Below are 22,062 nucleotides of genomic sequence, written 5' to 3' on the forward strand. Positions count from 1 at the left end.
CGCCGTCTGTTGTTAATCATGCATAAAAATGGCATTCTGCCAACATTATGTTGACGAAAAACAGATCATTTGTAGGTTGTTGGTTAAATAGAGTTTGACCACCCTCGACCTCCGTAGTAAGGTGGAGTTACCACGTGACTCAGTACGGTTCCTGGAAAAACAAAACAAATGACAGCTGAACCGAGACTACGGTATTGTGTCACTTGCTTGCACAAAATGTTTTCGTACTTCTATGACACGAGGAGCCAAAAAAGACGTTCGCGACTCTGGTAAAATAAATAAACATCGGCAAGACTGCGCGCTGACCAAACAAGTCCATTCCCTTTAGCACCAGGCTAGCTTTGACTCCGTCGTAAATGTTGCAACCTTCTATGTCATCTCAGATGCCTAGTCCGTGAACATCAAACGCTTGTAATTGTTTACTTAAATGTGGTTAACGTGCCTCCGAAATATCTGTGCATACAAGTCTTGTCGGCATTTATCTTGTCAACACAAGCTGCCACTTGCTGCTTATCAGGGGAAAGAACGTTGTTTGCTCACTTGACCTATGGCTTGTGAATTCTGTGAGCCTAATATTTCTACGAAGACCGCCTCTGTCAGCAAAGTGTTTACCGTGGCAGTTGTGATGTGAGACTCGGCCGAGAGATGGAGGCTGTAAGACCTAAGAAGACCAAGGCAAAAGTCAGTGGAAAGGTGACTATTGCTCTTCTGTATTCGTTCTTTTTTTTGTACAGTACTGTATTTGATGGCTTAGAGACCATGTAAATAAACATTAATATTAGTGTACAAGTTGCCAGCCAATAGTGCATAAAAGGCCTTGTCTGGGACTTTATTTATTTGTTTATTTATTTATATATTTATGTATTGTAGATAACTTAAATCATATATTTTCTGATTACATTCTTTTATTTTTCAATTCTCAGCTGGTCAAGAAGCATAAAACGAAAGAAGACAAGGGAGATGCTACCCCCGCAACCATTTGTGATGAGGGTTCCTCCTCCGAACGACTAGTGCAAGGATGCCTTGTATGGAACTTGGAACTTTATTGTTTTTTGTGCAGATAACCTCCATCATATATTTTCTGATTATATATTTTTTTCCATTCTCAGGTTGTCAGAAAGCATAAAACGAAAGAAGACAAGGGAGATGCGACCCCCTCAACCGTTAGTGATGAGGGTTCCTGCTCCGAATTTACCAGCATCCCCCTTTGCCTCCCAAATCAAGAACTACAAGAGGAAAAGCATAAGCCAACTCTTGTACTTGAGACTAAAGCCCAGACATTAGCTTTGCATGCAGAGTCGCATGAGACTTCCGTGTCACGAACTGCATTAACGTCTGCATTAAGTCAGACCCAGCACATTGCTCTAGATTCGTCAGAATCATCACAAGCTTCAGTGGAACAGACACAGCAGAAAGAAACAGAGGGCACGAGCGATTTGGTGCTTCAGCTACAAAACATATCACAAATGTCTTGTGCCTCGACACATTTGGACATAAAACATGTCCCCAGTGCTCCTTCGCTGTACCCATCTGTCCCAACACTCGAGGAGGGATCCTTGTTAGAGTTTCACAGGGAATCTGTAAAAAGTTGTGGGAAAGGTCCTGCGGTTTTAGCCCTTGCCGAGCAGGAATCATCTCCTCCGAGTTTGCTGCCTTTGGAGTCTGTAGCTGAACTTTCCAAGAACAAACTCTATCCTGAATTACCAAGAACAACAACAGAAGTTCAGGTAATTTAAAATACTAAAGAACATAATATTGCTTAATACATTGCTTCGCAGCCCTTTTTCAATGTACCCTCTCAGAAATATTTTTTCAGCCAAGTACCCCCTAACCAACGCAAAGCATTTTGGGATGAAAAAAGACAGCGGGCTGTCCCATCCACGTTTTGATTTTTAAAACTTTTAAACAACATTTGTAGCAGTATATCCAGGCGTGTTTTACAGAAGATGGCTCATGTAACATCATCTGTTTTATTTATGACTCGTCTGCTGAAAATTTGCATCACTAATGAGCATCCATATAAACCTTAACAGAAAAAAAGGCATACAAAGATTTGCAAAGGAGTCACTATAACACAATTTAACAAGTTGTTCAACTTCCAATAAGTTTGCTCTTACTTTGAAAAGAGAAATGTGCTGCTCCTTTCATGGTATTCCAATGCAATTGGAAAGCAATGCAATCCAATCCAATTGTAAAGATTTGCCGATACATGCAGAAACCGTGTTAAAGTTGCACAAACCCCCCTGAAGTGCCTTCACGTACCCCCATTTGAGAATTGCGATAATGCATCATACAGACAGTTGTTTTCTATCACATTCAAAAGTGAGCATAGTTGTCTTTGAAGAATTTTTAATGTATTTTTCATGGGTGATGCAAATGCCGCGGCTTAGTCCAGGAATCAAGATGGGGAATAGGTGCCGTTTCACCCGTCACCCTGAACAGAATAAGGACTAAAAGTAAGGGCTGCATGGCTGATCATTATTATAAAGTATTACTCCAAATTGCCCTTTGGTGTGTTTGTGAGTTTGAATGGTTGTTTTGTTTTTGTGTGCCCTGCGATTGGCTGGCAGACGGTTCAGGTTGTACCCCGCCTACGGTCTGAAGACCGTTGGCATTAAGTTCAGCAGACCCATGACCCTCGTGAGGACAAGCGGTTAGGATTGACGGATGGAGGGAAGAATGGATGGACTGATAGAAGCAAGGATGGATGATTAATTCATAACCCCGTACCAGTTTCATATCGTTTTCTTTTGCAGCCATTCACATTGGAGCAGCTGAGTGTTTGGGAGCCTGGAGGAGGGTTACGAGCTTGGCTGGAAGGCATTGAAGTATGCACAACCCAGTTCTGTTCGCTGGCTCGACAGGACAGCCACGAATTAGCCGAACTGCTGCAAAACTACTGGCGCTGCCGCAGACAGCTGACCCAATCTCACACACAATTGCACACACAGTCGTCTGACTGTAAAAGCACTCAAAATCGTCTGTGGAGTTTCAGAGATGAACAGCTAACACTCCAGGTTAAGTTTTCCTAAAACAAAACAAGCACAAATATGCAGTGAATCCTATGAAAAAAATAATATGCTAATGTATTTGCTTTTCTCTTCTACAGGGTGTATGTGGAGATCAATCCAAAGTGTGTGGATACCATCGCTTCCAGCAAGCAGACTTCAGTCAGGGCGTGCTGGCTGAGCTGAGCAAACTTTTAGAAATTCGCAATGAACTTCTCCATCAGAAGGTGGCCTTGCATGCATATACTGCTTCGTTGTCGCGCCTCCAGGTGGAATCATTCTTATACCGCTTATTAAAAGGTAACATACACTTACATCATCACCAAAAGCGTTGCACATCCCGCATTGTTTATTTTATTATTTATTTATGATGCTGATTAAGCTCCATTATACTGAAATTAGATTTATATTCTGGGTCATTTTTTGTTGCACACGGCACATTGAAGCAGACCACACACACAGGCAAGCAACAGTATCACTGACAAAACAGGATGTGCAAATTGGCTGTGCCCCTGATCTGAGGTGTTTTTATTTCTCCCATCAGATTGTCCAACTAGCCAAAGACAGGCCCGTTCCATTCAACCATTGAAAGATGCCATCAGTGTCCTCTTTAGCTTCACAAGAAAAGTCCTTGATGACGCACAGTTCCAAGCAGACATCCATCACTGGTTGGAAATACTGGTAATACAGTACCTACAAACACACACACGCTCCCTTTGTGAGCATTTCTTCTTCGTGGCTCAGTAAATCCATGTTGTCATGTGTTATGACTAGGTGGCTGTGCTGCTCCATGTTGGAGGGCCAGGGGACCATCTCTTCATGCTTTGTCATCTGTTGTGCTGTCCTGCAGGGGTCGGCAAGTGGGCTGCCCTTTTCCTCCAGGTTGGCTAAGAAAACAATTTTCTATTAGTTGTCATACAGGATATACACAAAATTACCTATACTGAACAAATTATGATCTGTTCAGATTGAAGTATGTGGGAACAACAGTGGGGTGCAGGACTTCATGCAGGCTTTGGCGATTCTGATGTCGCCTGCTCGGTAAGTAAAGACACTCATTGCCCGCAACATTAGGTACCTGTAGTTAGGTAATATTTATGATCAAAGTAAAGTGAATACTTATTTGTGCGCGGTTAGGTCGCTTATGTTTTTTTAGAGTACTCCTGTTATGATAAGTTGTATTGGATTGCATAAGATGGGCAATGTGTTGAATTACTAGGATCCCTTCAAAATAAAAGCATAACATATCACTCACCCAATTCAATCTCTGTTCTGACTTTAGACACCGTGCAGAGTTTTTGAGTCACATGAAACCATGTGAGGGCCTCAATTCGGCTTCATCTGGACCTGAGTCAGGCAACTGGACTCTAGTGGATGAAGGAGGAGAGGAGGTACTCATAGCTAGTCAATTTCATCTTTCACACAGCTTGTGCGAAATTAATGCTTCAAAGCTATATCAACACACCCAACTTTTATCACCCTGTCACCTCAGACAACTCAATACAACATAGCACACTTTCTGCGCACAGATGATTAGAATTGTGATGGCATATGTATAATGTGACATACAAAACTTGATCTGCAATAATCACTTTCATCATAACAGTGCAGGGGAAGTTGGTGCCAGCGTTTGACTTAATTTACCCATTCCAGCTTCTGGCAGTCCCCCTCAAACCAGTGATTTCACACCTGTGTTACACCTTTGATGCAACCTCAAAAACTATGGCCAGTTCTCACAGATCTAAGCCACTGGCAAAATCGGATTACTAATGGCATTTTTTAGAAACAAAAAACACTTTATTGCCAAATTTGTTTTGCATGGCACTATGTGGCGAAAGGGAAGCAAAAAAGATAGCGTCTTATTTGCAAAACACACGCAGATGGTGAAACGCGTCACTGAGATGCCGAGCAGAAACCATCTCAGTTCTCCATGGTATTCACGCTTATTTAAACGAGGTAATATGCATATACTGTATTTGGCGGAGACTTTGCCTTCCCCTCTGCTAATGAGCCTCATTGATAAATGTCTAATACTCTAACAAATAGCCAAAGCCAATTTGACTGACGCAAATAATGCAGATAGAAATTGCTTGTAAAGTCAACGTTCTTTAGTAGAAAGCTGACGTTACCTGGGGAGACTACATCACGACCGCCTGAACTAAATGAATGTTAATTTTGAGAAAATGTCAGTCTGTTGACTTAATGCCAAATCTGCTGCTTTTTTTTTTTTTTGATAAACTGAATGCCAAATGTGCTGTCCTCATTTTTTTAGGATGAGGATCCAGACAGCAGTTGGTTACTGCTCTGTGAAGATGACCTCGTAGCCATTATGTCCCAATTCCCGTTCCAGCAGCTCTATTCACACATGCTTGGGATCGACAAGGACGGTAAATGTTTGTGACGTTACTTTTGTTTACTAAAGCTCCAACTAAGATTGTCACTTGTTTGTAGGTGTCTATGAGCCTCAGGGGTATTCCAGTCAGAAGATGATGCGCGTGTTTGCTTTTGCATCCTCACTTATTGAAGTTCTTGCCCTTGGCTTGCAAACCTACAACAGGGCCCGATACAGACAGCTTGTGAAACGAATAGGACACATCATACGGTCAGTGCATCAAGGGGATCATGCAGTTGATACAGCCACATTCCACATTTATTAGCAGAAAATGTCATTGTTTTTTTCTCTCTTGCAGGATGACGCTGTGTTATGTCAGTGATCACTGGGCACAATATGTCAGTGTGACCGCTACCAGTGGATCTAGCGCTCATGTGCACGCGTTGCCTCTGGAAAAGCTGCAGATGGAATATGATCATCTTTTTCTCAGGGCTGTTTTGCATGTTCTCAGAAACAAAAGGTGTGGTACAATTTTCAAAAATTTCTCTGAAGAGAGCAAAAAAACCCATCTATGCATAATCCATTATTATTTCTTTTACAGGTTGGGAATTTGGTTATTCATGTCTGAGATGCCATATGGCACACTGTCCAGCTCCATGCTTTGGAGGATCCTTTACGTCATGCAGTGTGCCGAAACAGCAGGACAGGAAACTCTTAGTAATTCTGGGGACACACAGTCCTGCATTCAAGCTCTAAGAGGTAAACAAATTACAAGAGTATTATTTACAGCAGCCACGAAAGTTTTATTCGACCTACTTTCAGTGTATATAAAACCAAACGTTTCTTGAAATGTTTAAATTGATATGCTTGGAAGGTCGTTGAACTGTATCCACCGGTGATCATGGGCTGACCATCTTTGTTACAGAGCCAGAACACCAAGACAGGTTTGAGCTGTGGTTGTGTGAGGTGAACAGCTCTGACGGTATCTCCCTCCTCACTGCACTCGCACACATGGCCATACCCACTCAGTACTCGGATCCAGCCTTCGTCACAACTATTACTCTGCTGATTTACCAGGTATGACAAGAATGTGCCAAGGAAAGGAGATGTATTTTTTTATCTATGATTACATGAGCTACACCAGCACATCCAGTGAAACCAATTCCAAGAGCTGTAATGATAATTATGTGTCCGCAAGGAATTTAAGTAGGGATGGGCAAGCACAGATACCAGGTATCGTATTGGGCCGATACCCGACCTTATCTCAACATATCGGTACTCATACTTTTGTCCGATAATTGTATCGACCCTTTTGTTGATGTTTTGCGATCGCAGACTCAAGGCATACATGTCTGGCAGATAACCGTTAAGATGCAGTTTTTGTAATTCTATTATATTTTTATGTATAGTTTGGACTGCGTGTTAATGTAATGGAGATTTGTTGAATTACCTCAACCAGTCAAGCCAAAAACTGTGTCTGGACACAACAAAATGAACAATGCAGCTTTAATAAGAACTCCAATTTAAGAGGAAAAAAATGCCTCGAGCATTGTAGCAAAATCGAGAGAACTTACCTCTTTATGATGATGAGCTTCTTATGGGAGGCAAATTTTTGATACAACTCTTGAGCTGGATCTCATCAGACTGTAGGTGTACCTAAAGCTGTGGCCTGTGCATGTCCAGTGTAAAACTAGATGATTTCACTTTGATTTGTTTACAGGTGTCTTATGTGAGCGTGTCAACCAGAGAAATTTACTCTAAAGTTGGAAGAGAGTTGTTGGCCACCATAGCATCAGCCCATCCCTACATTATCTCTGTGCTTTTGGAGAGGCTGAGAGAAACCATCCAAACTGTGGGCATGGTTAGTCCTTTTGTGTCCTGAATTCTCACCAGGGGACAGTATGTAAAATACACACGTCAAACCCAAACCCCTTCTATGTGTTAGGTGGCACTGTACTTATGTAAAGAGCTTCCTCTGAACCTGTGGCATCCACAACCGGAGGAGATATGTGTGATCGGAGGGTGGTTGCTCCAGCATCCTCTCTCGGCTGTGGAGAATCGTCTGGCCTGTGTTATACTGGAGGGTCTGAACTGGGGATATTCACAGGTGCTTTCAAAAGTTTCCTCAGTTGTCTTATGTACGCTTCAGGTTTGAAATAACTAAGCCCGTTTGGTTTTTCAGGATGGATCCCTGGCCTTGTCATCATCACTGCACAGTAAAGTGGCTCTGCTGGTGGCTGAGGCTTATCAAAAGTACCTGACTGACAAACCCTATAGCGGCCTCATATCAGAAGGAATTAAACAGGTAACTCATAGTCAGACATCCACTGCATTTGATTTTGGCAAAGTTGGACCGAGAATGCCTGGTTTTTGTCTTTAGGTGTCTTATCTTGCGAGTGTCCTTCGCTTAGGCGTGTCCCCTGAAGCATCTTTCAGTCAATGGGCGTGGCAGCTCCTACTCAGGCTGAAGCTTCACGCCAATGCGCAGAACCAAAAAGGGGCGTGGTCAGTACCTGCTTTAGCGTCCATTCCAACTGCAGAACTTACACACTCTCCCAGCATGCACTCCGTTCTTCGGGCCGTCAAAGCAGGCATCCCTATTGGAGCTTACCTATCCATTGCCATGACAACAGTGGGACACAGGTATGGACTCATGCATTCCTAATGAGTTCTACAGGTCAGTGAAAGGGCTTAATTCATGTGCTTGATTTTTCAAAAGCCTGGAGCACTTTTGTACTGATGGAGTCAGCTTGTTAAAGAGTCTGATTCAGTCACGCCACCTGCGAGCGGCTGTGCATCTTCTGGACACCATTCTTCCCCAAATCTACCCACTCAGTTTCTACCTTCTCAACAATTCCCAGTAAACTAAATCCACCTTTGACAAATCCTTATGTATTCCCAATATATTTGCTGCCTCATTAACACTTAACATCCTGTGTCTTTTCTGTTTGTGTTAGGTTTGTTAGTTGCATTCAGTTATTCTTGCAGTACGACAGCGTATGTCCTCAGGGTGTGACGCAGCAAGTCACACACCGGGTCGCACCGCTCCTCACTGGAACAAACTATGGGGACAATGTTCGACTGCTGAACAGTGTTATTCAGGTAAATCATTTCAATAATTCCATTAGTTTCTGTAGCCAGTGTCTGTACAGCTGACAATAAAGGTATTCTATTTTATTCTATTATATTTTATATTCCAGCACCTTTTCCACAAAAACCATTAAATGTACATGTTTTTCTAAGCTCCCATTGATTTTGGTTGTGAACACTGAGACCTATCAGAATGTTTTTTCAACAAGGTGTGGCCGTTTTAAAAGATGAGAGATGTTAAATTTACGTTTCAGTTCCAATGATATCAATCCTTTATCACCTGTTTTCAAAAATGTCTATGACCAAGCTTTTCTACATTTTGGCCATACTGTTACATAGCAGTGGCGCTTATTTTGAGGATGAGGAGTTTTACCATCCATGATTAATCAACGCATGTTTATTTGTCCTCCAGAGCCATGTGGTCGAGAGTTCCCAGCCTGGTCGCGTTGGCGCTGCAGCAGTGCTGGAGTTTTGGGTGGGGATTTTGACTCAGCAGAACTTATGGTACCGGGACAAAACTGTGTTGTTCCTCATGGATCAGATCTGCTGTGCTGCATTCACACATCATCAGGAGGAATGTCTGCTGAAGCTCCTGCAACAGCATCATAAGGTATTTGCATCGGTGACTGTGTGAATTCCATGTCCAGTCCAAAAGGCAAATGAGGAAAGTTCGTAATGCCGTGATTTGAATGCAGAATGCTTTGGGTTACCATGGAGATCGAGGTCTTCTCTCCTCTCTGGTTGGCTGGATTGCTGGAAATGCAACACCTTCTTTCATTGAGGGCCAATCACTGATTGGAGAGGTAAGTGTTTCTAAGGCTCATCAGTTCACCAGTTTTTTTTTTTTTTTTTTATCTCACTTGTTGACAGTATTAGTGTTCTTGATAGGTTTGGTTTGCCTGGATGGTGCTTAATATGGAAGGCACATTTGAGGAAGACTCTCAGCTCCGGCGATGTGTTGAAAATGAGCTTCTGTCAGAGCCTAATATCTCTCCAGAGCTAGCCTTAAAGGTGCAAAAGTGAACGACTATCAAAATAGATGTTTGACCAATATCTAATTGACTGCGATTACTGTGCCTGAGCCAGAGGGCCCAGCAGAGGCTGAAGTTGCCAGTCACACCGTCTTTGCAGCGGTTACAAGTGTATCGATGGGCCTGGCAGGCGTTAGCCACACCCCCTGACCATCCCCTCGTACCTCTGGTTTGGCAGAAGTTCCTGCAACTCTACCTCAGGCAGCCTGGTCCCGATTATGGGTATGATTCTCTTATAATTTAATCAATAACAATGGTGGAATTACTTTTCTGGAAAAGAACTCTCAAGGGAATGCACTATGTATCCATGTTTCCTCCAGACTGGCTGCAGGTGGATGCATCGGGCGCCGATTCTTCCAGGCTTCCTCTCAAGCCACTTTGCTGCGAGACTTGAGGCAGCGAATACAAACCGTATCTGACTTCCACCATGCTGCCAGCCAGGCCCTCAAAGTGCCTCAGAAGAACACAACCTCAGCAGACGACCAGTGCGACCGACATCCTGCCAGCCCCGGTCACTCCTATTTCACGTCTCCTCAGCTGCACACAGAGCTGGTCAGGTAGGCTTTAATATTTTTACTTCTCACTGTGACGTTTAGCAGGAAACCAAGATCATTTTTTGTCTGGCAGGTTGTTTAGTGTTTTTGCTGTTTGGTTGGATGATGAAACGCTGCAGAAGCAGGAAGTTTACCTTCCCTCTCTTCCTCCTGAATATGAACCACACAGACTTGCACAGGTTATGCAGCAGCAACAGGTCTGCCTCATATTTCTTGAAGAAAGAGTCAAATATTTAAACATTCTCATTAATGCTGTGAAACACTTTATATTTAAAAATCTGATAAAGATTTTTTTTTAGGAATTGTGGCTAGAGTATGTGGACCAGGAGCGTCTGCAGTATGACAAGAAAGAGGTTCTGTCCTTGTGGGAGAAGGTGCAGAGCGAACCATCTTTCCTTCAATCCCAGAATTCCAGCTCTACGGACTACACGAGCCTTACCAATGGTTTGAAAAAAAACAAAACAGTACAAATATTTTACCGTCAGTTCACTGAAGTAGATTACCAGCTGGGAAATGTCAATGTTTTCCACGGTTATTAAGTTTTGTTTGTGCTATACACTAACATGATTGCTGAAAGAGGAATGCTAGAAATACCGTATATCTATTGTTTTGATATAGCAACTAAATAATGCTGAAAAAGACAAAACTTCAAACTATTTGAGCAACATGAATGATTTTCTTCACAGAAATTTAAGTTGGATGTTCAAATTGTATAAAAGACAGCCACACAAACAAATATATCCAAGCCTTTTTGGCAGACGTGATGATATTATTATGACACTCTAAGTATCAAATGTTTGCGTGTCTCGTTCTGAAGCAAGGGAGCGTATCCAGTCAAACTTGCAGAAGCATTCAGTTCCACTCCCACCTCCTGAACTCCAACATATGAAGATTCCAGTGGCAGAATTTCCCAACGTATGTCTCTCCGACTCCAAAGCTGCTGTCGAACTTCTGCAGAGGGATCTCAGCATTCTGCAGGAGCAAGCCAGGTATCTTGGAATTGTAAAACGGCGTTGAACGGTGCGAGGAAAACAGCCACCAGATGTGCTTATGTGATGTCAGGATCGCAGTATCGCGAGAAGCCCAGCAGGTAGCAATGGAACAGGAGCTTCTGGAGAGTCTCCCCCTGCTTTATAAAAACAGGCCAGAGCAAGTGACCATGACCTTGGAATGTAAAGGGAGAGGAGGGCAGCCATGCCAGGGTCCAGCTAATATCACTGTCACGGTATGACCTCTCTCATTGCGCCTCGAAACATTTTCAGATGTCTTGCTTTGAATTCACTTATGTGACTCTCTGTGATTTATTTGTGCAGTGTGAATGTTTACAGCGACAGGAAGCAGTGCAAACTCAGATCACGTCACTGCGAAGGGACATCAAGAACCTTCAAACTGATGCTATGGCTCCGCCACCTCAAAGCCTGGCTCATGCCGCGGTCCACACAGAGAACTTTATCACGTAAATATGAACAAATATCAGCTATGTATACATTCGTTCAGAAAAGGTTCTCTGCCTCAAAATTATTCTCATAGGAACCCTTAGGCTTACAAACAACACGAAGAATATTTATTTCATTTTTTTTCCAAATGCAAATGTTTCTGTGTAAAACCTCTGCCCTACTATAAGAACCCTTCTAAGATTGTGCTGAAACAAACTTTAAGCAAAACTGTAGGGAGATGGCTTTTTGTTAAAAGCTTAAATTCTGTCTGTTGTACGCAGAGCTCTGGTGAACACGTACAAATCACAAAAATCCCCATCAGTGCAGCAAGTTGGTGTATCAGCCTTCTTCAAAGTGGTCTCCTATGTGTGTGAAGACACACTACGACATCCACCAACACGCCAGTACCTCTCCTCGTGTGTGGAGATATTGGGACAGGTACACCCATGCGCACCCGCGTGTGTGAAAATCGGCCCAGTGAACCTGTTATGTCTTCTTTCGTATCAAGGTGTTCATCCAGGGAAATGCTGAAGAGTGTAGTCGTGTCCTGAAGACAATCTTGGAGCAGAGGCGTCTTTGCCCTCTCATTTCTCCTTTTTTCACACCTAATGCAGCTCCTGCCCAGCTGGTCTCCCTCTACCAAGATGTGGTGATGTCACTACACCTTGATAGTGCAGATGTCATTTTCATGCTGCTCACAAAGGTTAGTCCAATTAGTAGAGAAATCTCAAGTCCAACCACAGCCGTTTTATTTCACTTTTCTCCTACATCCTTTTCAGTTTGATTTGTCCGGCTGGCTGAGCGAAGCACATCCCGTGTTTTCCGAGAGAACCCGTTTACTAGAACTAGTGCACGGCGGTCTTTGCGTGTGCGGCCGAGATCCTGAACCAGAACTCCTCACGCCGTTCCACCTTTTCACCAAACATTGGACCTCCCTTCTGCGCCACCACTTCCCTGACCACTACAGCGACTGCCTGCGTCTGCTCATGACCAGTAAGTGTGTGTGTTTTTCCGCATAACAAAAGATAGCAGATGAAAATATCTATATTTTTCGTCATAATTTGTGACGTTGTTGTCTTTTTTTTTTGACACTGCACATCCAGCGTGGTTACACTAAAGTCGACAGGAAGTGTAGTTGTTTTAATGTTGTTGTTTTTTTGTTTTTTTTAAACTATTTTGGGATATTTTGAGTACGATGTACCATGCAAATTGACCCCACAGCAGTGTGATTTGTCTTAAATTCTCCACACTACCAGCTGTGGTATCACTTCACTGTGATATTATTGCTTTTCTTGCCTGATTTACATTTTGATCGTTGGAGAGGCCATCCATCTTATGTGATGTTCAAAATGTCTAGTCATTGTTCTAAAACTTTTCTAAACAGGCTCCTCAAGCCAATTACTGAGTCCAGAGTGCTGGAAAGTGACGATGCGGGTGCTTGGCTGCTCGCCGTCATCCCATTGCAGCAAGAACAAAAATGAACAAGGCGTCAGTGTTGATATCTCTGCACGTGCATCAGCATCCCGAGGGTCTTCCTACAGATCACCAGTCACCCTTTCCCCTCAGCAGGTGACTAACTTGTTCGTTGAAGTCAACAGTGAATTCAATCTCATCTATAAACTCCAATAGAAGCTATAGTTGGCTTTTCCTCTTGATTCAGTCGACAATCCGAATTGACTAAAAGTTTGTACAAAATGTGATTTCAAGCTTACCCTTGTCTACTTTATGCGTTTCTTACAGGTGGATGAGACAATAGATTGGCTTAGTGATTATTTGCTTCGCAGTCGCCTCAGCAAACCTGACCTGCGTAGTTTTGGTCTCTACTCAGCCTGGTCTCCTTACATCAGTGAGGTTGTTTCTTTCTGGGACTATTTGGTCAGCTCTCTAAGCAATGTGGCACTTAGTAGCTGTGCTAGAGACTCTGTGGGCAGCGGTAGAATAATAATAGGTAAACCACAATCACAAATCATTCAACATAAAAGTTTTGCTCTTTCGCTTATGTCATCGTAACATGAGTGTTTTTGCAGTTCTTCGTGACCTGCACAGCAAGATTGTGAAGTTATTTAGGCCTTGGATTTTTCCTCTGAGCACTGAAAATGGAAGGTATGTCAGCCGGTCACAGCCATGTTTTCAGAAAGTTGTATTACAGCGCATGTAGTATGATGAATGGTAATCCCTTATGTGATGAAATGTGTAGGTGGAATTGTATAGCTTTATCATGTTTTATAAATACTGATGGCGCTCTTTTGGGTACCTTTTGTCGTTCCAAAGCGTAGCCTGGATTCAAAAATGTGATGTAAATACTGTACATTGGAGTCCATTGATTGGTCCAAGACAGATTTGAATGTACCACCCAGGGTAATCAGTCAATGCCATAAATGGCAAATGACAAAGAGGGGAAAAAGAATAGCTTCCACAACCTTTCTTTGTTGGACTTTAAGTGAATATCACCTTCCAGTTGATGCAGTAACTAAATAAGACACGAACTAAGCACCAGGTACAATCATTCATTTTTGTTATGTACAGTCACTGTTAATTTGATGTCACTGGCAAGTTGAGGAGGGGCTTCTGGGTAGTAGCCACGGTGGTGGGGACGCAATGTTCTTTGGTGTAGAGTCAAGTAGAGCTGAGTAGATACCGTCTATGGAAACATGGCTTTAAATTGAGAGCTGAAGAAGCTTTTCGTTTCACGAAACATCTTCAGAAGAACATCAGTTGCCCCTATTCAACATTTGTAGGTTTTTTTCATAATAGGATCTGATGTAGTCATGTCTACACTCTGTTTTACTTTTTGCTAACCATTATCATCAACACTTTTTTTGTGGCAGTAATATCAAGTGCTACCCCTGGCTGGAGACAGATGCGAGTGAGGCAGGGTGTCTCGTTGGCCTCTATGCTCAGCTCATTGACAAACTCCATCAGAGATTCAAAGGTAACCCAAGCCACCATGCGCAATTTCTTGAGTTTACTATATATGTTGTGTGGGATGTCTAACTGCACTGTGTGCGCATGTGCATTCACATACATTGCAGACCGCCTACTCCCTGGCCAGAGAGGTCCCCTGTGGCTTAGTCTGATGCAATACTGCGAAAGCTGCACCTCCCCACGGACACCAGAATACCTGCTGTACCTGCACCACTCTCACCTGCGCAATCTGCCATGGAAAAACTTGCATCCTGACACAATGCTCATGGAGCAACTCTTCAATGTGAGACTCTTTTAATGTTGTGCATGGTGATTGTTGTATTGATCTATTATAAACCTTTTATGTGCAGTCATCCCTGGGTGAGAAAGTCACGTTTTTCATGTTCTCATTCGTGCATACAGGTGGAGAGAGGGAGTCCCAAAAGCTGCTTCTTGTTTTTGGGGGAGGTTTTATGTGAAGTTAACTGGATCAGCGTCCTAAGCAACCACTTAAATCCACCTCTAGAAACTGTAACAGGTCAACTTCAGTCCAATGTGGACCCTCAGAAGAAGGAATCGCACGCCATGCTGGTGTACCTGTTATACATGCTGGTTTTTTTGGCAAAAGAAGAGCAGCTCCTCAGTCAACAGGTGACAGCAAAATAATGTTTACCAACTGGGATGTCCCGTGGTACAAAGGCAACTTATGTTTTGTCTGTCTTTATCCAGGACTCGCCGCTTCTCAATCTCTTGATCCAATGCACATCTCTGCCTTGGCACCATCTAGATCTTTCATCTTACCAAGGAGTTCTGGGATATGTTAACACTCACTATACTCCCTCCGTTCTGCTCAGCGCTGATTCAGCATCTCAGCTACTGCTTAAATCACTGCGCAGTGCTGCTGGACTTTACTCCAGCCCTTATGAAGCTGCTCACACGGTAAGTCGGTTTCTGTTATTTCACACATTTCTTAGCCACTAGAACATTAGTTGTGTCACGTGAAGAGGAGGACTTGTACCTAGAAGCAGACGGGACGCGGAAGTCGAAAAGTAGAACGTCTTTATGCACAAAAATCCAGCAAAACCACAGTGCGCATGGGAAATTAAACTCGGAAACTAGACTCGGAACACAATTTGACATGACAGCCTGAGAGCTTGACTTGACATTCTGCCCGTACATCAGTCCTTTATAATATAATAAGGCAAACTAAAGAATCACAGCAACTAAACAAGCAATATATAAACAAGGCTTGCAACACAACTAAGTTACTTGCTGAGTGCAAACCGATAAAAATAAGCCTACTTAGAACCAAGCACATGATTTTCTTTTAAGCAAATTTGAATCAATTAGTAGCCAAAATTTCATTTTTGGTCAATTCAAACCAAATTTATTCCAATTTTTTGCCAATTTTTTAAAATGGGTATCAATTGACAGTTGGGAAACAATGTCCCCTGGTGGTAGTCGATATAACTAATCATTATTACAGTATCCTCTGGAGATAAGAATTTTTACAACAAAATGTACCCATGCTAACCAGTTAGCAATAGCGATTAGCATGGTTGTACTAGCGATTACCATTTTAGGTCAACAAACACTGACTACCAATTAATTCACACATACGTAACATTATAGGTAAATGTTATCATGTCACAGACGATAAATCGATATTCCATGAGTAAACTTCAAAGTGGAACTGCCGCTTGCGATTATGAAGACAATAACTTCATGTTCTTTTTCTACGTCTTCTTCTTAATGAGCAGACTCGGCTCATTTTATGCTTGACTGCCACCTACTGGTTAGTGAGGTTATATTCTCCTGCACTGCGTCCCTAGTGCTTCTTGGGAATACTGTTGTATTCTACAGCCTTAATATGTTTGAACTATATATTCTAATGGTCAACATAACTGTATGTTGCAAGACCCAAGACAACTGACCCACTGCATTGATTATTACATCCTCCCTTCAACAACTTGTAACAGCTTGCATAAATCAGTGTGATTTTGTACGTGTGCCAGGAGGAGACGCTGAAGGCCAGCGCGTACGTGTGCTGGTGTGTGCAGTGTCTGGTCGCTCTGGAGCAAGCAGGCAGCATTAGTGTGAGTATCCTGGAGACGCAGCTGGAAACGCTGTTGGAAAGCATTGTTACATTCAGCCCACCAGGTGAGCCCATCTTCTCCAGCAAACATCTTCATGGCCCTTTATTAGTCAAGTATTCACGCACCATCTGGCGCTTCCTGGTGTGCTCCACAGAAACCGGTTTGGAGCAGAGGCACATGGCATTCTGCAGCCTTTTTAGCGGCGCTCTGGCAGTGCTCAACGGAGTCAACGTGGCCACAGGCGAGGCCCTCGCACTTGGTGTCATCACCTGGCTGGACAAGAAGGGGAGAGGCTTTCCAATTCTGCCTCTGCTCACCGCGTGCTCCCGCTGCCTGGCCTCAGTGAGCCACATGACTCGAATCATGGAAGCGTGCATCACAGCTTACTTCAATCACGGTAAATAAGCATCCTTAACAGCCATCCGCTGCAATTGTAGATTTCCTGTTTGTAATGTAACGTCCCGTGCCGTCGCGCAGCTGAGGAGGAGAGTGCTGGCTGGGGTCCCGTGTTGGCATCGCTGCAAGTGCCAGAGCTCACAGTGGAAGACTTTCTGTCTGAGAGTCAATCGGGAGGCAGCTTCCTCACACTCTATGTCTTCATCCTGCAGCGCCTTAACTCGGAACACACAGCAGCCAATGAGAGGAGGACTCTGGCTCTGATCAACGCGTGGACCAGTCAGGTTTTCCCAAGGTTTGCGAGTTTCTTTGCAAATCGTCTTAAGAGTGACGTGGAGCGCTTTGGTCCGATGTTTACGCGAGCAGGGATGCAGAGGAAAAAATTCAAAGGAGTCTATCGTAGCCACCTGCAAGTTACGTCATTCATTCGTCGTGGAATATTTAGAAATCCCACCTAAATAAATGTGTTTCAATCAATATTCATATACAACGAGCCACGGTAATAGCAAGTGATTGCATTCAAACCCACCAATTGAGAGACCTTATAAAAATATCTTACGTTTCCCTCCCACTAAATGCCTTGAAAACATCTGAACGCATTAAAACAGACTTAGACCGATTATAACAAGCGTTTTTTACACACATAGCAAATGTACATTGCTACTGTACACATAAAACTGTGCTTTAGCTATTGTAGAGGCAGCGCCTGCTTGAGTGTGCACATTTTGTCTTGTCCTTCCCTGTCCTTATGGCATTCAATGAGGTTTTTCATTGCAGTAAGTACAAACAAAATTCCAAACAAGTTGGGATGTTGAGTTATGTTCAGCCTATATTTAATTGATTAGGCTACAAAGATGATATATTTAAAGTACCAACTCTTGTTATTAGCAAATAGTCATTAACTTTTAATTTGATGGCTGTTCCAAAACACTGAGACGGGGTCATGTGTTTATCAGCATTAAAGGTGCCTTCGCAGCTTTGTAAGTTGCCCATGCGTTTGTCACCAACACAACCACTTACTGTACCATCACAGATGCTTGCTTTTGAACTTTGCACCCATAACAATACAAACGATTCTTTTCCTCTTGGACCTGGACATGATGTCCACAATTTGGTAAGACAATTTGAAATGTGGACTCATCAGACCACAGCATGCTTTTCCACTTTGCATCAGTCCAGCTTAGATGAACTCGGGCCCAGAGGAGCCGGCGGCGTTTCTTTGTGTGGGTGATGAACGGCTTTTCCAGCAGGGTGGATTTGAACTTGGGTCCCTTTAACTGTGAGGCGGACGTGCTTGAAAAGGATGACAAAGTTTACTAATTTGAACATTAAATAATGTTGTGATTTTGCAAATCATTGTGTTCTTATTTGCAATTTTTTGTCCCAATTTTATTTGAATTGGGTTTGTGTACTTTGAAGAGAAATGAAAAAAGTGATCTTCAAATCAGGGACACAAACAATAAACCGCAATACAACCCTGCCAAATACTTTACCCTTCTTAAAATGAAATATTTGCAATAGCTCAACATTTAAAACATAAAATTTACTATAATCAGTCATCTTTGACTACACTTTCTTCCCAGGCATGTCGTAATTTTGTTCAACCTCTTTGTTCCAGCAAAATCAAAGTTAGCCAAAAGCGCACTTGAACTGTGATTGTAAAGTGAGGCTCGCCAATCCGACTTTGATGTATGCGGTTCAATCTCATGTCACCAGTGTAGCGCCGCCGTTTTTGAAGCACTTATCCCCCCCCCCCCCGTCGTCCCTCAAAATCAATCACGTTTTCAAAAATAAGTCTTCGTGATCCATTGTGTTCTGCGTGTCCAGCGGACCAGGCAATGAAGCCAAGCTGTTTCTGTGGTGGCACAAAGCACTGAATCTGTCACTGGAGCAGCTGCAGCCTCAAGCGGGCCACAGTGAATTATCAGGGGTGGTCACAGGTCTGATGAGGTTGCAGAGCAGGCTGCTGCAGCTGGGAGAAGAAAGACTCAACTCCGGACTACTTGGGGCCTTCGGTCTCGGGAAGAAGTCCCCTGTCTCCAACAAGTAAGCTTTCGCGTTCGGCTCATCGAACTCGCACAGCCGCGAAGTCACGCTGTGCTGTGCATCTAGGTTCCGAGTGGCGGTTCGCAGCCTGGCGGCATTCCTCTCCGTGCAGGTGGCATCAGAAAGCGATATCCGACTCCAGCCCACCGCCGACTTGCAACCCTCCGCAAAAGCACAGCAGGTAGGCGGCTGAGGCGCGACCCGTTTTAAGCGTCTCTCTGTTATGTCAATTCGATTTTGTTTTTCGCTCAGATGTTGGAGATGCTCCAATCCATGACCGGCAATAAGCAGTACGCTGAATTGGAAGACTCGGTGAAAAAAGCCCTCCAGTTCATCCGCTACCCAGGACACTGTCTTAAGGACGGACCCCGACTCGTGGCGCTGCTGACAAACCTGCTTTATCCCGACCTCAGATACCTGCACAATATGCATTGAAGCCAACGCTGCCCGGATGGATGGATTTTCGGGAAAAAAAATCGCAATGATCTCGAAATTGGTGACTACTGATTGATAAGTGGCCTTTGTGAAGGAACATCTCAATAGAAGACTCTGTCCTCCTTTGGAAGAACCTATCCCATTTATTTGCATCTCTTTGTTCCCGCTCGCAGCATTCGCCTTTTTCATGTCTTACGATATCTGTTGATCATCGTGGAGTATTTATTGAAACGGAATCTCGACTCGAGACTGCGGAAGAGAGAGTTCCGAGAAATCAAGTACGAAAGGACAAAGGGAGGAAAGTGGAGGACATACTGACAAAAAGCTTTTAAGAACACCTACAAAATAGAGCCTCTGTGCGTTTCACACAAAAGACCGCTGCCTTTCTGAATCAACTCGGAACCTGGGTTCAGAATATTCATGTCGGCCCAAAAGTGCTTTCTAAGAAGGAATATTTAAGGCCACACTGAAAACTATAATAGTATGTGTGTGTTGGGGGGGGCTTGTGATCGCAGGCCAATGCAGAAACAAACAAGTGTGTTAAGAACTTTTGAAGATATTATACTTTAAATACTCTTACATCATTTATCAATCAGCACCATCATCAATAAGAAATGTATAATGTCATTTGTAATGTCTTGCATTTTTTTCTCAGAAGAAAAATACAGTTGTTTTCAACAAATGCTCTCATAACATTTACGCATACATGTTTTTCTTTTCAGTGTGGCTGTAATACTCCTCAGTAGCCTTCCTTTTTTCACCAAAGACACTTTTTTTCACCCTTTTTTGCATGATTGCCATAATTATGGGTACTGAGACAGGTATGAAAAGGTTGGGGCACTTTTAGAGACAAAGTAACCCCCTCCCAAAAAAAAAAAGAAAAAAAACACACCCGCACAAATGGTGTTATGTAATGGTCGTTTCTTCAGCTTCACCTGTTTTCTACATTTTCAGTGTGTGCCGTGGGGTGACTGTTAATGTGGAAAGCAATTCCTTCCAAGTGATCAGAAACGAGCCCCGAGACAACGTCTCACACCTGCTGTTTGTCTCGGTGTCGGGAGGAGAAAGCGGGGACAGTTCTTGCATGTGGAAAAGCGGCTTCACAGTGCGTCTGAGACTCAGAGACTGTTTTCTTTCCAAACAACACTGGAGGTGTCCGGATTGCAAAATAAATCATCTTTGTGTAAAGGAGTGTTCAGCGTGGATGCCTGTGTGAGGCGAAGCTCACGTGCGCATACGTCGAGTGTCCTCGTCTGACACAACTTGAGGCTAACAGCGGTCTCTATGGTTACGCGAATGGTAGAAGTAAGAAAGGAGCTGGAGAGGATGGGGAAGACGGCAACAATACGAGGAGGGGGGCCGCACATGCTCTGGTTTCCACACGTGCGTCGGTGTGATGCGTCTGGCGCTCTCGTCGACCTTCTGTAGCAGATGACGCGATGAAGCGGGCCCAATTTATGTAACTCGGCCGTGCTGGGAAGAGCATACCATTCTGGCATCCGCACAAATCTTTAAAAATGAGACAAGCACTCCTGGCAGACATATCGGTGTCTGCCACGTCCCCGTGTCGCCATGGAAACGCAGCATCAGGTCAGGAATTGTTGCATTGTTGGTCCTAGACAGGCGGAGCGCAAATGTGCACTTTCAGAGTTTCCTTTGTATACTACTCAGCCCTTTCTAACCTCTATCCGACGTGTATTATTCAACCCTTCACAGAAGGTTTAGAAATCTAACTGTCAACATCTAAACTGATTCAAATAATCAAAAGACTTTCTACAATCATCCGAGGTGTTTTTTCGAATAATTAAGTCATTTAAGGAATATTTGTTCTCCCTTTGTAATTTTGTTGTTTTTTTGAGGGCAGTCATATAGTTGTACTGCCTCACATACCAACCACTATTTTTTTTCCTTGATGCGATTCCATAATTGTCTGCTTCCGCTTGATCTAAAAGAGCAGTTGTTCCGAACTAGCACATATTTTTTCTTGATTTCTTTTCATGTTTCTTCAAGCCAGGATGTTGCCATTTGGTATAACTGTTGTCTTTTTCTACAAAATTAAACAACTGCATGAACATCGTCTACTTGTGATGCCATCATTTTTGCCTGGGGGTTACATATTGTATACTGAGTGCAGTTGCACTCAATTATTTCAGCCCACATGACAAACATTTCTTTACTTCGTTGGCAGTGATGGTTGTTTTTAAAGTTATTTGTTTATATACTTTGCAAAAAAGTTGACTTCACTTGAGTTGAGAACACAGGCACATGAGGAAAAATAAAGCAAACCCATTCTTAACTAACCTTCTATCATCTTTGTTGAACATTTATGGAGGGGTCTGAGTACTTCTTTGCACGAATTGCATAAATATTAGCATTAGTTGTCTTCGACAGCTCTCCATCTCCCAAAAAATCATCTTTGAAACGTCATCGTTTAGAATCTACAATGTCTCTTTTTCTCTTGACGTGTGTGTGTTCTTGGTTTTGCTGAGGCATGATCCCAGGGGTTCATGCAGTGGGCATTGGGTCAACATGGCAGTTGCTGTACTCGGCCACAATGCGTGCTTTGGCATCGGGCACTAGGTGTCATTTGTCGGAGGTTCGAACGACTGGCCCTCATGAACCCTTGCGTGCACTTTGTGGGTGCGCGTACGCATATGCGCGTGTGTGAGACAGACCAACAGGTGATGAGGGCCCGATGACTCAAGCGCGCGCTTTTCTGGAAGTGACCCATCAG

At 43.4% G+C, this 22,062-nt stretch overlaps 1 protein-coding gene across 1 annotated transcript; it reads left to right on the top strand.

Annotated features, from left to right (window-relative positions):
• The first annotated feature begins 187 nt into the window (after positions 1 to 187).
• Positions 188 to 21,403, top strand: epg5 (ectopic P-granules autophagy protein 5 homolog (C. elegans)). The gene is made up of 46 exons (XM_088426276.1): positions 188 to 693; positions 924 to 1,025; positions 1,110 to 1,727; positions 2,757 to 3,017; positions 3,110 to 3,308; positions 3,553 to 3,689; positions 3,783 to 3,890; positions 3,976 to 4,049; positions 4,291 to 4,399; positions 5,281 to 5,395; positions 5,460 to 5,610; positions 5,699 to 5,860; positions 5,942 to 6,099; positions 6,266 to 6,417; positions 7,061 to 7,201; positions 7,286 to 7,447; positions 7,523 to 7,645; positions 7,721 to 7,983; positions 8,060 to 8,200; positions 8,298 to 8,442; positions 8,843 to 9,040; positions 9,126 to 9,233; positions 9,319 to 9,441; positions 9,517 to 9,683; positions 9,782 to 10,018; positions 10,089 to 10,212; positions 10,315 to 10,459; positions 10,833 to 11,004; positions 11,078 to 11,240; positions 11,329 to 11,471; positions 11,733 to 11,889; positions 11,960 to 12,154; positions 12,231 to 12,444; positions 12,836 to 13,020; positions 13,192 to 13,399; positions 13,479 to 13,554; positions 14,280 to 14,383; positions 14,484 to 14,659; positions 14,779 to 15,006; positions 15,085 to 15,294; positions 16,371 to 16,515; positions 16,606 to 16,848; positions 16,929 to 17,142; positions 18,675 to 18,893; positions 18,960 to 19,074; positions 19,146 to 21,403. The coding sequence occupies exons 1-46, from the start codon at positions 646 to 648 to the stop codon at positions 19,326 to 19,328; spliced, it is 7,821 nt and encodes a 2,606-aa protein (XP_088282402.1). The 5' UTR covers positions 188 to 645; the 3' UTR covers positions 19,329 to 21,403.
• Positions 21,404 to 22,062: the final 659 nt, after the last annotated feature.

This window comes from Hippichthys cyanospilos, chromosome 1, assembly GCF_059441005.1.
Source record: "Hippichthys cyanospilos isolate Australia breed blue-spotted pipefish chromosome 1, RoL_Hcya_1.0, whole genome shotgun sequence".
Lineage (NCBI taxonomy): Eukaryota > Metazoa > Chordata > Actinopteri > Syngnathiformes > Syngnathidae > Hippichthys > Hippichthys cyanospilos.